At 39.4% G+C, this 16,958-nt stretch overlaps 1 protein-coding gene across 9 annotated transcripts in view; it reads right to left on the bottom strand.

Annotated features, from left to right (window-relative positions):
- LOC133550663 (neuronal PAS domain-containing protein 2-like) overlaps positions 1-16,958 on the bottom strand; it is a 126,929-nt gene that overhangs the window by 7,899 nt on the left and 102,072 nt on the right. For 3 of the 9 annotated variants that reach the window (XM_061896598.1, XM_061896596.1, XM_061896597.1), the window contains exons 7-19: positions 15,999-16,119; positions 15,210-15,323; positions 14,967-15,085; positions 12,203-12,285; positions 12,003-12,109; positions 11,625-11,772; positions 11,413-11,497; positions 11,211-11,337; positions 6,330-6,427; positions 6,122-6,208; positions 5,680-5,856; positions 3,879-4,073; positions 3,623-3,801 (exon numbers count right to left, since the gene is read on the bottom strand). In XM_061896598.1, coding sequence (XP_061752582.1) covers positions 3,623-3,801; positions 3,879-4,073; positions 5,680-5,856; positions 6,122-6,208; positions 6,330-6,427; positions 11,211-11,337; positions 11,413-11,497; positions 11,625-11,772; positions 12,003-12,109; positions 12,203-12,285; positions 14,967-15,085; positions 15,210-15,323; positions 15,999-16,119 — 1,640 coding nt within the window. The remainder of the gene's footprint in view (positions 1-3,622; positions 3,802-3,878; positions 4,074-5,679; positions 5,857-6,121; positions 6,209-6,329; positions 6,428-11,210; positions 11,338-11,412; positions 11,498-11,624; positions 11,773-12,002; positions 12,110-12,202; positions 12,286-14,966; positions 15,086-15,209; positions 15,324-15,998; positions 16,120-16,958) is intronic. The other 6 variants (XM_061896603.1, XM_061896602.1, XM_061896600.1 and 3 more) reach the window with 4 other exon arrangements.

Genomic DNA, 16,958 nt, shown 5'->3' on the forward strand with positions numbered 1-16,958 from the left:
GTAATTACATCCTTCAAACGTGATACATAACCGGACACAAGCTTCTATCAACGATCTACAGGTATTTTAGCCCATTCCTCTTGGGCAAAGGCCTCCAGTTCATTCATATTCTTGGGCTTGCGTGCTGCAACTACCCTCTTCAAGTCCCACCACAGGTTTTCTATAGGATTTAGGTCTGGCGACTGTGAAGGCCACTCCAGAGTCTTCCAGCCCTTCTTCTGCAACCACTCTGTTGATTTGGAGGTATGCTTGGGATCGTTGTCCTGTTGGAAGGTCCAACGTCTCCCAAGCCTCAGCTTCGTCACTGACTTCATGACATTTGCAGCTAATATATACTGGTAGGAAATAGAATTCACAATGCCTTGAACGCGCTGGAGATTCCCGGTACCTGAGGCAGAGAAACAGCCCCAGAGCATGATTGACCCCCCACCATGCTTAACAGTAGGCAAGGTGTTCTTCTCTTTGTACTGTAAGCTTCATTTGTTCTCCTCCAGACATAACGTTGACTCATAGGCCCAAAGAGTTCCAGTTTTGTCTCATCACTCCATAGAACAGTTTCCCAAAACCTTTGGGGTTCGTCCGGATGATTTTTGGCATACTGGAGTCTATTTTTCTTGTGCCTGGTAGTCAGAAGTGGGGTGCGCCTGGGAGTTATAGCATGGAGGTCTTCATCTCTTAGTGCGCGCCTTATTGTCTGGGACGAAACCTGCGTTCCCCCCTCTGCAATGTCCTGTTGTAGTTCCTCAGCTGTTACCCGGGGGTTTTTCACCACTGTACGTTTCAAATACCGGACACCAGTTGCATACAGCATCCTCTTTCTACCACGCCCAGGTAGTGTTTTCACTGTGCCTTTAGCTTTAAACTTGCGAATTATGCTCCCAACTTTGTCTCTTGGAATGTGTAATGTCTTTGCTATTTTGCTAATTACTGCCAAAGGGTGTTCTACTAAGTACTAAAGATGCATGTAACTAGGGGGTTGGAGATATTAAGAAAAATGTCCTTTTTTGGTATTTTGTAAAATACAGTGTTACAATTTAAGTTGCATTTGTGTATTTGACACATCTTTATTTGATATGACTATAAACAAAATACGGAATAAATATCCAACTTGCTAAAACACAGAAAATTGTGAGGGGGTTGAATCATTTTGATCACAACTGTATATATACATATGCATGTATATACATACAGTGGGGCAAAAAAGTACTTAGTCAGCCACTGATTGTGCAAGGTCTCCCACTTAAAATGATGAAAGAGGTCTGTAAGTTTCATCCTAGGTACACTTCAACTGTGAGAGACAGAATGTGAACAAAAAAATCCAGGAATTCACATTGTAGCAATTTTCAAGAATTTATTTGTAAATTATGGTGGAAAATAAGTATTTGGTCACTTCAAACAAGGAAGATCTCTGGCTCTCACAGACCTGTAACTTCTTCTTTAAGAAGCTCTTTTGTCCTCCACTCGTTACCTGTATAAATGGAACCTGTTTGAACTCGTTATCTGTATAAAAGACACCTGACCACAGCTTCAAACAGTCAGATTCCAAACTCCACTATGGCCAAGACCAAAGAGCTGTCGAAGGACACCAGGAAAATAATTGTAAACCTGCACCAGACTGGGAAGAGTGAATCTACAATAGGCAAGCAGCTTGGTGTGAAAAAATCAACTGTGGGAGCAATTATCAGAAAATGGAAGACATACAAGACCACTGATAATCAAATCCTGCAGTGCCAGATGTGTCCCCCTGCTTAAGCCAGTGCATGTCCAGGCCCGTCTGACGTTTGCCAGAGAGCACATGGATGATACAGCAGAGGATTGGGAGAATGTCATGTGGTCAGATGAAACCAAAATAGAACTTTTTGGTATAAACTCAACTCGTCGTGTTTGGAGGAAGAAGAATACTGGGTTGCATCCCAAGAACACCAAACCTACTGTGAAGCATGGGGGTGGAAACATCATGCTTTGGGGCTGTTTTTCTGCTAAGGGGACAAAACGACTGATCCGTGTTAAGGAAAGAAGGAATGGGGCCATGTATCGCGAGATTTTGAGCCAAAACCTCCTTCCATCAGTGAGGGCTTTGAAGATGAAACGTAGCTGGTTTTTCCAGCATGACAATGATCCCAAACATACCGCCCGGGCAACGAAGGAGTGGCTTCGGAAGAAGCATTTGAAAGTCCTGGAGTGGCCTAGCCAGTCTCCAGACCTCAACCCCATAGAAAATCTGTGGAGGGAGTTGAAAGTCTGTGTTGTTCGGCGACAGCCCCAAAACATCACTGCTCTCGAGAAGATCTGCATAGAGGAATGTGCCAAAATACCAGCTACTGTGTGTGCAAACCTGGTAAAGACCTATAGTGAGGCGGCATGGCGTACTGGGTAGAGCGGCCGTGCCAGAAACATGAGGGTCGCAGGTTTGCTTCCCACCTATTGACATCCAAATCGCTGCCGCAGTGTCCTTGGGCAGGACACTTTACCCTTGCCCCAATTGCCGCTCACACTGGTGAATGAATGATGAATGAACGGTAGGTGGTGGTCGGAGGGGCCAGAGGCGCAAACTGGCAGCCACGCTTCCGTCAGTCTACCCCAGGGCAGCTGTGGCTACAGATGTAGCTTACCACCACCAGGTGTGAATGAATGATGGGTTCCCGCTTCTCTGTGAGCGCTTTGAGTATCTAGTAATAGAAAAGCGTGATATAAATCTAATCCATTATTATAATTATTATTAGTAGTAATCGTTTGACCTCTGTTATTGCCAACAAAGGTTATATTACAAAGTATTGAGTTGAATTTTTGTTATTGACCACTTATTTTCCACCATAATTTACAAATAAATTATTTCAAATTCCTACAATGTGAATTCCTGGATTTTTTTTTCACGTTCTGTCTCTCACAGTTGAAGTGTAGCTATGATGAAAATTACAGACCTCTGTCATCATTTTAAGTGGGAGAACTTGCACAATCGGTGGCTGACTAAATACTCTTTTGCCCCACTGTATGTATGTATATATGTATGTGTGTGTTTATATATCTATTATATATGTGTGTATATATATATATATACAGTATATATCTATATATATGTGTGTGTATATATATATATATATGTATATGTGTATGTGTATGTATATATATTATATGTATATATATATATAAATATATATATATGTATGTATGTGTATATATATATATACATGGGTATATATATACATATTTGTGTGTGTATATATATATATATATATATGTGTGTATTTATTTATGTGTGTGTATATATATTTATATATATATATATATATATATATATATATATATATATATATATATATATACATATATACATACACACATTTAGGTCAGTGTATGCTTCCACTGCACTCATACTTTACACAGTGGACATGGAACATTGACAGCGATCGTATTACAACTAGCAAGGTTTTATAGATTCTTGAAAAGAGATGTGGAAATTGTTGGTGTTCAAGTGAAAAATAAGTGTTTTTCCAAACTGACTGTTGTAGTAATATTGGTATTGATTTTAATATGATGGCAGTTGGTGAACTTTAACCTCTGAGTGGATTTCAACAAAATGTGCGTATGTTCTGTTTGTGTTTTGTGTGTTTTTGGCTCTCACCGAAGTTGTCCATCTTGGTTAAACTCGCTGCTGTCCGTCTGTCTTTGGTTTGGATCGTGTAGAGGCCTGGTGTTGGTCTGAGAGAACATCATGGGGTTGCTATAGAAGGGCATGGTCAGACTCGTGTTGGTCTGCATCGGCAAACTCACTGACTGCACCTGGCCGCTCCGCGAGATCCTCTGTTGGAGAGAAACGGTCAAAAACCTTCATAATGTTTCAAATCAAGATTGAGTGTTGCTCAGTTTGTTTTGTGTACTTGTGTTGATGAGGGAGAGCTGTTCTCCCTCAGCAGCGAATGAGGGGACGAACTGTTAGCCCCGCATGAGGGTGCTTTCGGGTGGCTTGGGAGCTGCCTGATGACGCCTGATTGGCTCTGCGAGCTGGGCCTGCCTGGGCCCTGCTGCTGGGGATGTTGGCCAAATTCATTGTGGACAGGCTGCTGTAGCAACATCTAACAGAAAGAAAACAACTGTCACTCACATGGAATACTAAGTGTGTTTCCTGAGTGCCTTCTGTGTCAAGCTAAACGTTTGTGTAACAAGCAAGACTGAATGTGGGTCACTAGGTTTGTATGCTGCCTCTTGGTGGGGCCATTTCCCTGTTCCTGTGGGAGGTTAGGTAATGGAGGCTTACTGCATCACATGTCTAATTAACACAGCTGGCATGTTATTAGGTACACTTGCACAACCTAATGAGACCCATTACTGGAGCTCTATCAAGTATTCTATCTGTACAAAGACAATAATTCTCTATTTAATGCGCCTCCCCATGGTGGGGCCACTCGTTACTGTATAATGCCCATTTACCACAGTTGGAAATGGGAAATGTTGAATACACTCCACATGGGAAGTAAATTGGCAGTTGTTTAGAAAGACTGTGTTCTACACAAACGTAATTTGTATTTGTCGTGTGAATTTAGATTTTTTTTATTAAACGACAAATTAAAGGTGCTGTTTGCAACTTCCTCACAGTTAAATTTTTCTATGCAAAAAATAACAATAACACCACTGGCTGGCTTATGTTACCATTAGTGGTTAAACAGAACACATTTGTTTGACAATATTTTCACACGTACAAAGTTAATGTAATACATTATTTTACCGGCTGTAATAAAAAGATTGGTGTTTACGGCAGTCACTCACTCTGTCTTGTCAACATGTACACGCAGGAAATGCGTGCACTCATACAAAAGCAGTTCAAAAGAAGCAACAAACAAATTGCAGTCATGTTGTTGTGATAGAATATACACTCAGTGACAGCTAACGCTCATCGGAATAAAACTGGACTCACTGGTGACGGTGGCAGAGAAGAGGACTGTGGACAAACTAGCGAGCATCCTGGATGATGCCAGTCCCCCTCTGCATTGCGTTATCAGTAGCCAGAGGAGCCTGTTCAGTGCTAGACTGCTTCATCCCAAGTGCAGGACTAATAGACTAAAAAACACCTTTGTCCCACATGCCATTAGACTGTACAACTCCTCTCTGGGGAGAGGAGTGGGGGGTACTAGGATAACAGGGGATCCAAAACAATAACAGTGCAATACTTTTTCATAACACGGTCACTACTGCCTAGTTTCTCTTGTTATATTCTTATTTTATTGTCATATTTTTATTCCCATTGTTGCTTTTTATTTGCATTCTTATTGTAATATTTTTCTATATGTTTCCATTAATACCCCTATTATTTACTTTTTACTTTTTAAATTATCTCAACTCTGTACACTGCTGCTGGAATTTTAATTTTCCTGAAGGAATCAAAGTAATATCCAACTATACAAATTGCTATTATTAGCTTACAACACCTAAAAGCTAATGCGCCTGCATGTGTTACGTACACATGTAATTACTGCACTGAGACTGTGGGATATACTGTGTAAAATACATAAGAAATCTAGGCATCTGTATAAACATTGCCAATGATTTTATCAACCCATAAGTGCCAATACACATCCTACATTATTGTAGTCACCTACATTTTAGTTCAGTGCAGTACTGTACTCATTTTTAGAACGCTGACCTGCTTTCAGGTGTCTAGCTTGTTATTTAGTTAAAAGTTACCTGAAGATTAGCAAGGTGAAGCTTCTCCTTGATGTCGTGGAGCTCCTGCTGCTGCGTCTTAATGTCAGCCTGCAGGATGCGTGTCCGCTCCTCCAATTGCTCCTTCAGCTGGTTCATGACACCAAGCTGAGGCTGCTGCAGTTGGAACACAGATGATGACGGTGACCGCTGCTGCTGCTGGAAAATACACAAAACTTAATATTAGAAGATACCTTCTTTGCAAAAATGCCTCTCTATACAAAAGATGTAGTGTGGCTGAGACAACATGCCAGAACCAGCATTTAAAGTAGAGGTTATCTAAAGAATGTTGACTTGCACAGTTAAGCCTATAACCTTGAGGCGATGTACGCAGAGGAAACACACACAGAAACAGCTCTTGCAATTGTGCAGACAAACAAAAGAAAAGAAGACAAATGACAGGAAGGGAAGTCTAAACACTAACCATCACTGAGTGCTTGCTGCAGGGAGGGGAAACAGGGAGGCTCATTTGGGGGACCAGGTCAAAGGAATTTTGTCTTTGGGTCAAATTCTACAAGATGAAATGAGAAATGTTTCACAAATAGCCTTTAAAATATTATCTAGTTGTTTCCCCCACTCAGTTATTTTTGTAGTTATCTGTAGAGACACACACGGGCAATGTATAAACTGACCTTTGAACTCCCAGCTTGTCTGGCCGGCGTTCTCTCGGAGCCGATAGACGCAGCCTGCCATGACGGCGTGCATGTTTCTGTGTACGAGTTTGTTGCTGCTGCACAAGAAAGACACATTTCTCTCAAACACACTTTGTAAAGTATTTTGAAAAGAAGAAAAAGGCCACTTTATTATGTACAGTTGTACACCAAGACATCCAATACAGTACAAGAGCTGTATCAATAAGGCTACCTTCACAAAAATAATAAAGCTCACTGCTAGTCTGACATTGTCAGAGAAGTATTTGTTTATTTTAAAATATGTACTTTAAAGGCCTACTGAAACCCACTACTACCCACCACGCAGTCTGATAGTTTATACATCAATGATGAAATATTAACATTGCAACACATGCCAGTACGGGCTTTTTAGTTTACTAAATTCCAATTTTAATTTTCCCGGGACTTTTTTCTTGAAAATGTCGCGTAATGATGACGTGTACGCGTGACGTCACGGGCTGTTATGAATATGAGCGCTGCGTACACACACAGTTAAAAGTCGTCTGAAGTGTGCTCATAAATTGCATTGGTCGTAGGACCAAATTTCAACAGTATCGCTTCGTGAATGTTGATATTTTATCAAAAATCCAGATTTTGATTTGTTCTTAGGTCATATTTGATGGTTTATTGTAAGTTGCATACATATTTTAATTGACGGTCCAATGTTTCAACCAACGCTTCGAGAGAATATTGTCATCGTTTTTCTTCCAATCTATCAACACGTAATTGCTTTGAGATAACTCTAAAACTATAGTGATGGTATCGTGACTTACACAAATGTGTGTTTTACATACATTTATTTACTTGTTGTTTCAACTGCCACGAATAGATTTGGCACACATCTCACCGGGTCTGGAAGAAAATAAGAAGGTCTGGCACGATTGTTGCTATATTTCTATATCGTGAACAAGCGATATGAGCAGCAATTTAGTGACGAGACGGTTGAGGACTTAAAAAAGTGGCTCTCAGAAGGTTGAGACATTTTCTGGGATTTAACTGGGTTTGAGTGGCAAATGTATACATATGTGTGTTCAACCACACGGCAGTTTGTCTTTTTAGTGGATTTATTAAGCTGTGGCAGCGTCGGAGAAAGACATGTACAGGTTTCACTTGTGCGTCTCATAGCACACTGTGATGCGTTCAAGGACCACAAAACAAAGTGAAATATTCAAGCTTTTTCCAAAATCCTGTGCCCTTTAAAAGTGGTTTTGCTACAATTATTTGATCTACTGACGATGCAATGTTATGACAATACTATTATTTCTGGAAAAACAAAACTGTATCACTAATGTCACAATTTTTTGTAGGTACACTTTTTTCAATATATTTATCATCACACAATAGCTATGGTTTCACACTGGACACACCGGCATAGCTCGGTTGGTAGAGCGGCCGTGTCAGCAACTTGAGGGTTGCAGGTTTGATTCCCGCTTCCGCCATCCTAGTCACTGCCGTTGTGTCCTTGGGCAAGACACTTTACCCACCTGCTCCCACTGCCACCCACACTGGTTTAATTGTAACTTAGATATTGGGTTTCACTATGTAAAGCGCTTTGAGTCACTAGAGAAAAGCGCTATATAAATATAATTCACTTCACTTCACTTCACTATAAAAAATGACTGCACTTCCTTTTCTTTTTATCAAGCTCTATTTCGGTTACACTATATCTACAAGAGATGGTCAAAAACAGACTATTTTTATCCTCTTGCTTTATATCCTTTTATCAGATTGATAGGAGTATCCAGTGAGGCTAGTATCAGGGTTTGTCCTTGTAGATATGTCAAAAAATAAATAAAAAAACATGCAGCTATGTTGTGAGTCAAGTAGGAGTTAATATCCTGTGTCAGAAAACTGTAGTGTCATTCATTGTACTACGCATTTATCAACTGAAGAGTGAACTGAATTACTTCCTTTCTGCTTCATAACTGTACTGCTGATTCATGCGTTCTTGGATGCTGCCCCATTCCGCTTCGTGTGCAAAACCCACAGACAGTTAAATACGCCAAGCGGGAGTAATATGTATTCTATGAGTAACTTCATTTGCATTTCATGAGCAGTGACTTGTTCACAATTGGGCACGCTGACGATGAGGCGGGGTTTGTTGGGCGACAATAGGTGGGTGGAGGAACAGCTGCAGTCTTTGCCAGCTCAGGCTAAAATAAACAAGATTAGCTAAAGTAAGCATTGGAAACGTAGAATCAGCCGCGTATGATTAGGTCGGAAATTTACTGAGGAACAGTAAGCTAATGGTTCCACTTAAGGTTTGCTTTCAATGGGAGAATGGAAGAAGATGAGAAATCAAACCATTCATAGTTCTGGGATAAGGCTGTGACTCGTAAAGAAAACTATTCGATCAATTCCTTGAACAAAAAAAGCAAGACATATTATTACAGTATGTTAGCAGATTACTTCATGGTTTATGTGGGAACATGTAAGACTTGACTTTACCATTTTTGGTTTGGGGCTGAATGTTTCATTGAAATGCAAAAAAAAAACCCATCAATTAGGGAAAATGAATTACCATTAATTAAATACAATTTTAAAAAGCCAAAAATATGGTTTTTCTTTGATCATTTTTCTGTAAAATTAGCAGACTTCTTACTGCTTAATGGACAATGAGTCATTCACTGATGCAGGACAGTTCTATTTAAAAATAAATTCATCCAGCCGCATTTTTTAAATTGAATTGCGACCAAATTAAGTTAATAGTAATTTGAGGGACGTTCTAATCAGGGTTATATGCTGCCGATTGCAATCAAATAAGAATGAGATCAACCGATTTTTGATCAGATTACATTTTTCAATGTATGCTATTGACAGTTTAACAATATTAACACAATATTTAAATTAGTTCCCTATTATTAGATACAATTAGTTGGACAAAACAAAGTCAATAGTACACAATAGACCAGCAATAGACTGATCGGCCCTCCTCTTATGTGTTGTGTACTGACTGTGACAATGCTGATAGTTCCTATATAATCCCCTCTTTTGACTCAGACTAATCTAAAAATAATAAAAATTAATTACATTTGTTAAAATCTCAAAGTGCTATAAAAACAACTAAATAAAAAAAAAAAAAGTTAGAATATGTAATAAAAATTTAAAATTAAAATTAAAATATACTTGTTTATTGCCTGTTAATGTCTGTTTGCACTCTGCTTTAACAAGGTTTTAGCAAAATTCCTAAACGTTTCTGAGCAATTATTTCTTGGTGTAGATATACAGCTAGCTTAGCGGTTTGGTTAGTTATTAACATGTCTGTCTGCTCATGGCTTGTTATCGGTGTTCTCTAGCGATAATAACACTCAAGATATTAAGAAATACATTGTATTTTCCACAATGATTATTAACTCAGGGGAGCGGCTCTACACTGTGTAAAGGGACAAATAATTAGCTGCTACCTTTTCAGCCAGGGGACTAAAAATAAACAGTGTCAGCCAGAGACGTTTGGGATTGACATTTGCAGGCATTATTCGGCAACAGCGATCTCACACTTTCTCACGAAAATCGTACAATACAGATCAGTGGCCGATTGAGCGGCACATCCCTGAAAATGCATGATTTTTCAAGGTTTTTTGGATTTCGGTTTTCTAGTTTGGGCACAGTTGTTTTAACTAATGAACAATACCTTTTAAAGGAGAACTGCACTTTAAAAAAAGGCCTATCATTCACAATCTATGTGAAACAAGAACACACCTCTCTCTCATTTTTGTTTATTCTAAATTGAAAAATACGTCTCACACTAGACAGCCAACAATGCAGCTATTGGGAGTCATCTATTCTGCCTAAAAAGCCCCCTAAAAAACACCCAAACCAGTAACAATAATCCTTTTACATGTCATTACCTGCATATCAACATTGGTTTTATAAGAGCCAAGGAACTGCTTTTATCGAAACAGGTCTTGTGAAAGATATAAACATCCAATCAGTTGGCTTCCCTGGGAGAGCAGACATTGCACAGCAAGTAATTGTTTTATAATCTTTATAGTTTGTATTTCCTGTCTTTATTTTTTTTTTTGGTCTCTTTAGGTCTCTCCATTTGGGTCTAATGAGGGTGAAGAATTGATTGAGCTTGTGCCAGCGTCACATTACATGCTTTAAGGTTTCTTTTCTGTCGCACTTAGCAATACTGCTACATTATGCTCAGTGTTTCACTACAGCTGGATCTGCTTAGCACTCGGTGTCCAACACTTGTAGTTTAAACTCCTCAAAAATATAAGGTTCTGGATCATCATTTTTTTCCCAAAGTAGTCATCATTGGCTTTCATAAAGTCTGTTGTGATGTGGCACCGTAATGCTTAAAATTACCAAAATACGTAAAAATTACAACTTATTATGAATGTCCAGGGTGTACCCCGCCTTCCGCCCGATTGTCGCTGAGATAGGCACCAGCGCCCCCCGCGACCCCAAAGGGAATAAGCGGTAGAAAATGGATGGATGGATTATGAATGTACCTGTGACTAAATGACAAATATACTTAAGAGCATGTATATTAAATGTTGATTGAGGTTTTTGGATGTATTTTAGAGTGCTTTATAGGCCAAATAGATTGAATTCCCATGACCTGCATTTGAAGCCACCTCTTTCTAGCGCTTATATCCAATATAGAATGCATAAAAAAAATGTGACTTCTCACATAGGGATTTGTGACTGATAGGCAAAATAAAAAAGTGCAGTTCCCCTTCAAAGATAAAATAAATAAAAGGTTATTCAATTATCTATCAGAAGCAGGATCCCAGCTTTCAAGCTGGTAACGCATCAGATGCTGCCACCACACAGGAGCAGGCTGTGGGCTCCTGTAGACACAGTATTGAATGAGACGAGCTGAGGATGACTCACATGCAGAATCTGACAGGGCTGTGTGGGAGGACTTCCGGGAGCTGTGGGAGGATACTGAACGTGCACCGCTGTTTCTGTCCTGTGGTGGGTCCAATGTGCAGCACATGTCCAAGTACAGTTCCTGGGCCTTAAAAAGGAACCAAACAAAGGGTGCAAGTCTGTTATTTTCTATTATCCAACGGGGAAAAATGTGGACTTTTACCTTCACAGAAGAGGGAGCAATTTCAGGTGGAGATAGCTCCTCAAGGCCAAACGCTCGCCTCCTTTCAGCTCGCACTTCAGCATAACTGAATTCCAAGAAGAGTGTTAGTCATGGTGCTCCTCCAGGCCGAGACACGTCTCATAAGCTTCTTCAATCCCAGGAGATCGAGTAAGCGTACACATTATTATTGGAAGAGAACAAAATGAACTCACCTGACAACAGTGTGAGTACACACGATGAACTCAGGTTTGGAGTTCCACTGGTGATACGTGATGTAGTAGTGCGTCCGCAACCAAATCCACTGCTGACCCTTTGTCAGAAAGCGATAGTAGCACGATTTACCTTTTCCAAACTGCATCACTAGGGAGAAAATGTCAACGTGTAAGTCACCCAAGTATTTTGTACATCTTGCCTAGTTAAGGACTGTAATCAACACAGCAGTTTTCTGCTGGTTAAAAGCTGACGATAATTTTTCAATAAATTTCCCAGCCCTAGTTCAGGTTTACTAACTACAGAATTGCTCTGCTCTCGGACTACAACAAAATGCACCATTTAGGTTTTATAAGAAAGAACCTGACTGAGTTACTTACGTTGTTTATGACATTGCGCTATAAGCTCCAAGTCATCCACGTGATAGTAATCATAGCCAGACGTTCCTAGAACCTCAAAGGGTAAATATCCAATGATTGGAGAAGCTCTGAAAGAAAAACACAATGAGTAGTTAATATTTAGTGTGTAGAAACCCAGAGCGCTAAATGATTATTGAAGTCGATAACATGATTTACTGTACCTGTGATCTAGAAACAGGAACTTCCATTCAAGGCTGTGCCGCGATGTGAATTCATCACAAGGATCATCCGCGTTACATAAATCCTGAACACAGGAAAAAGAAGGGTTTGGTTTTTTAGCAATGTTCACTCAAACAATGCATCTTATTGACATGTTTCCAAATTTTGTTGTCAGTAGATGAAATTACATGCATTTTTCTAAAATGTTTAAATCAATCATCCATTTCCGAACACATTCTTAGTATGATAATGTATTATTCCATTAAACCTTTTAATTTTGTTTTTTTTAAATTGTATCCTGATTAAAAGTAGCTCCACCCCCTCGGCTGATGACTTTATGCAGTTATTTAGTAAGAAAATTAAACTCATTAAAAAGGACAATAAAGACAACCCGTCCCAGCTCTATTTGGGTCTATTAACGTAGATACTAATATACTTACGACAGATATTGCTCTCCAAAATGATCTCTCTTTTTGAAGAAATTGCATTAAAGGAACTTGTAGCGCTTAAATGGGACAAAACCAACATGTTTACTTGACCCACTTCCTGGGAAAATGATCAAGGGGCTGTTTGTAATATTAGGACCATCAGTGTTAAATATTATTAAGTTATCACTTTCCTCTGGTACTGTTCCCTTAGCATTCAAAACAATGGTTATTCATCCTCTGCTCTACATAACCTCAATTCTGACCCACCTTCCCTTTATCTCGAAAGTCCACAAAAAAATAGTTGCACAGCAGCTAAAATAACACTATGCGTCTAACAATCTCTGTGAAACCTTTCAGTCCGGATTCAGGGCAAATCACTCTACGGAGACAGCCCTCGCAAAAATGACCAATGATCAATAGCTAACTATGGATGCTTATGCATCATCAGTGTTGCTGCTTGATCTTAGCGCTGCTTTCGATACCTTCGATCATCACATTCTATTAGCACGTGTGAGGTCACACATTGCTATGTCAGACTTGGCCTTTTCTTGGTTTAACTCCTATCTTACTGACAGGATGCAGTGCGTCTCCCTTAACAACGTGACCTCGGAGTATGTTAAGGTAACATGCGGAGTTCCACAGGGTTTGATTCTTGGCCCTGCACTCTTCAGCATCTACATGCTGCCGCTAGGTTACATCACACGCAAATACGGTGTTAGCTTTCACTGTTATGCTGATGACACCCAACTCTACATGCTCCGAAAACTGACCAACACGCCAGATTGTAGTCATCTGGAGGCGTGTCTAAATGAAATCAAACAATGGATGTCCGCTAACTTTTTGCATCTTAACGCTAAGAAAATGGAAATGTTGATTATCGGTCCTGCTAGACACCAGCACTTATTTGATAATCCCACCTTAACATTTGACAACAAAACTATTGTATAAAACGACTCGGTAAAGAATCTCTGTTTTATCTTTAATTCAACTCTCTTGTTTGAGTCACACATTAAGAGTGTGTTCCTAACAAAAATATGGCTAAAATTTCTCCCATATTGTCCACCACCAACACTGAGATCATTATTCATGCATACGTTGCGTCTCGTCTCGATTACTATAACGTATTATTTCCAGGTCTCCCTATGTCTTGTATTAAATCTTGTATTAAAAGATTACAGTTGGTACAAAATGTGGCTGCTGGACTTTTGACAAGGACAAGAAAGTTTGATCATATTACGCCTATTCTGGCTCACCCTCACTGGCTTCATGTGCACTTAAGATGCGACTTTAAGGTTTTACTACTGACGTATAAAATACTAAATGGTCTAGCTCCATCCTATCTAGCTGATTGTATTGTACCATATGTCCTGGCCAGAAATTTGCATTCAAAGAACTTTTATTAGGCTTTTTAGTAATTCCAAGAGCCCAAAAAAGTCTGCGGGCTTTAGAGCGTTTTCTATTAAGGCTCCAGTAATCTGGAATGCCCTACCGGTAACAGTTAGAGATGCTACCTCAGTAAAAGCATTCACGTCCCATCTTAAAAATCATTTGTATACTCTATCCTTTAAATAGACCCCCCGTTTAGGCCAGTTGATCTGCCATCTCTCTTTTCTATTCTGCCCCCCTCTCCTGCGTGGAGAGGTTATCATGTGGCCACAGCCCAGTTTCCACAGAGGAGGCGCTAGTTTTTCCAATTCGGGACCCGGGACTCTGTGTATCAATTGTTGACGTTTCTGCGCTGCTCACTCTCACGTTATTAACCGTATCCATTCTGCATCCATTGCACCGGTCACCCAAGGGCTGGTCCCCACATCTGCGGTCCCTTCCAAGGTTTGTCATTGTGCCCATTGGGTTGAGTTTTTTCTTGCCCAGATGTGGGATCAAAGCCGAGGATGTTGTGGTTGGTGCAGCCCTTTGAGGCATTTGCGATTAGGGGCTATATAAATAAACTATGATGGATTGATGGTGTGCTTAAAATTATCAAAATAAATAAATATTAAATGTTATAATAAATGTGCCCGTTACTACGTTAAAACAATGGAGGTGTTTGGATGTTTTTTTAGGGGCTTTATTGGAAGAATTGTAAGCAGACTATATATTGCATTTATTTAATATTTACAATGCATTAAAAAAAACATCCAACCGTCGTCATGTCTTTCATAATGATTGTGAACGATAGGCAAAATTCCCAAAAAAGTGCGGTGTGGTGTGTTCAAACAAGCCTCGGGAAGCATAAACTGACCTATTTGTTACAGATCAACCACTGCAGATGTCATTCCTTCAGTCAATTGTGACACAGGTGGATGCAGAATAGCAAGTAAGATGCAGCAGGTCTCACCTTGACAAACTGCGGGGTGACTAATCGAACAGTAGCAATGAGGCAGACCTGCTCCTCCAGCGATGATTGTAGGCTTCTTGGTAACGTCAATTCAACCCCATTACAAGAGGATGTAGGCACTGGGAGACACATTAAAAAATCCGTCATTAAAAGTAGTAATACATCCAGTGTTACAAAAAAATAACTCCATCCACTTTGTAAAATTGACCCTTAGTATCTGAAATATGAAATGAGCGTGCTTACCGTTGTTATGAAATTTGAAATCACCAACAAACTTGACATACTCGTACACAGGCGGCTCCTTTGGATCAATGTTCCCTCTGGCTAGGTGACAGCAAAATTCTACATGTGAATCACCTAAAACGAAAACATGTTTTATTGAATTCAGAAAATCTTGGGGCTGCATGATGACAACAATCAGCTGTGTAATATTTTAAATAAGAATTTCTACTTCTTAATTTCACTGAGAAAACGCTTATCTATTATTCGCTTCAGTCACAATGCAGTTCCTCTGACCGCCGCATGATTTCCATGCAAATGTTATTTTCAACTGAAAAGTAGGCGGGTTGAAACAAGCCAATGATATTTAAGTGTAGAAAGACCTCAGCAATTTGCACAGCATTTAAAACACCTCTTGATATGTGTTGGGCCTTCAACACTTGGTTCTCAAACTGTTTTCAAGTTTAGCTGCTCCCATCTTTTCCTGTGAAAAGCCCGATAGTGATGGAGGATTGAGGTCAGAGCCTTAAACCTTGGATAGTTCATTGCCAGGGGGATTATTGTGTTAACATAACAGTGATTAAAAGTCTAAAACTGTGATACTAAGCATGTGACTATTATTAGCTAAAATGACTAATTATAGACAGTTAAATCAGAAATCCAATTAACTAAAAACTAATTGGACAATGTCCGTCTTTAAATATAGCCAACCTGAGATGATCTCTGGTGATATTTTTAGCTTCGTGTGATGAAACTGCATAGGGGATCTTGTTTGACTTGTGGTGAGAGAAAGTGCAAAGAGGTGACACTCACTGGCCAAGAAGTCAGCAGCAATGGGGTCAGTCATCAGCATATGGGATGATAGCAGCTTGTACACCTCCCCGTGTTCCCGCTCCGGGAGGAAATTTAAGATATTTTGGTCCACCATATCTGACTGGTGCAAAATAATACAAATACAGTATATTTTTTAAATTGGGGTAAATAATCAAGCAAAAACAAGGATGTAAGTACTTGCCAGACCTTCACTTTTGTAAACTGTGAGTGAAACCTGCCCTTTTGCAGTGAGATAAGGCCACTCACTGACTTGGTTATTTAGGGGTACTTTATTTCTATTCAAAAGTGTTGAGGCACAAACAGGCAACAAGTGAGGGCCTGGGAAAGTAACACAGAAAGTGACGCCCTATTGAGGAGGAATATGTATTGAAGAATGTATGTTCTTACACACAGCAAAAATCACACATAGTGTCATTGTTGAAGAGCAACTGCCTTTTTTTGGAATTTTGCCTATCATTATGAAACACATGACAATGGATGGATTGTTTTTTATGCATTCTAAATAATCAATAAATGTAAATAAAAGTCTACTCACAGCGGAGGCAATGAGAGCTCCACTATTCCGCCAATAAAATCCAATAATTAATGAACAGAAATCAGTGATAAAAATTAAACATGATGCATTTTTTTAAATAATGCGCCGCCTATGCTTAAAATGATCAAAATATTAAATTGTATTATAGATGTGCATGTTACTACATTACATATATAATTACATGTATATAAAACCCTGATGGATGTGCTTGGATGTTTTTTTTCGGGACTCCATTGGCAGAATTGAACGGCTCCCAAATGCTCAATTGTAAGCGGGCCTTTGATCGCATTTATTTAATATTTAAAACGCTTAAAAAAAAGGGCAGTTCCCCTTTAGCAAAACACTTTTAAAGCATTTTCTTTGGGTCGATACTTTGGTATATTATAGAAATAGAAATACTATTA

Source organism: Nerophis ophidion, linkage group LG04 (assembly GCF_033978795.1).
Source record: "Nerophis ophidion isolate RoL-2023_Sa linkage group LG04, RoL_Noph_v1.0, whole genome shotgun sequence".
Classification (NCBI taxonomy): domain Eukaryota; kingdom Metazoa; phylum Chordata; class Actinopteri; order Syngnathiformes; family Syngnathidae; genus Nerophis; species Nerophis ophidion.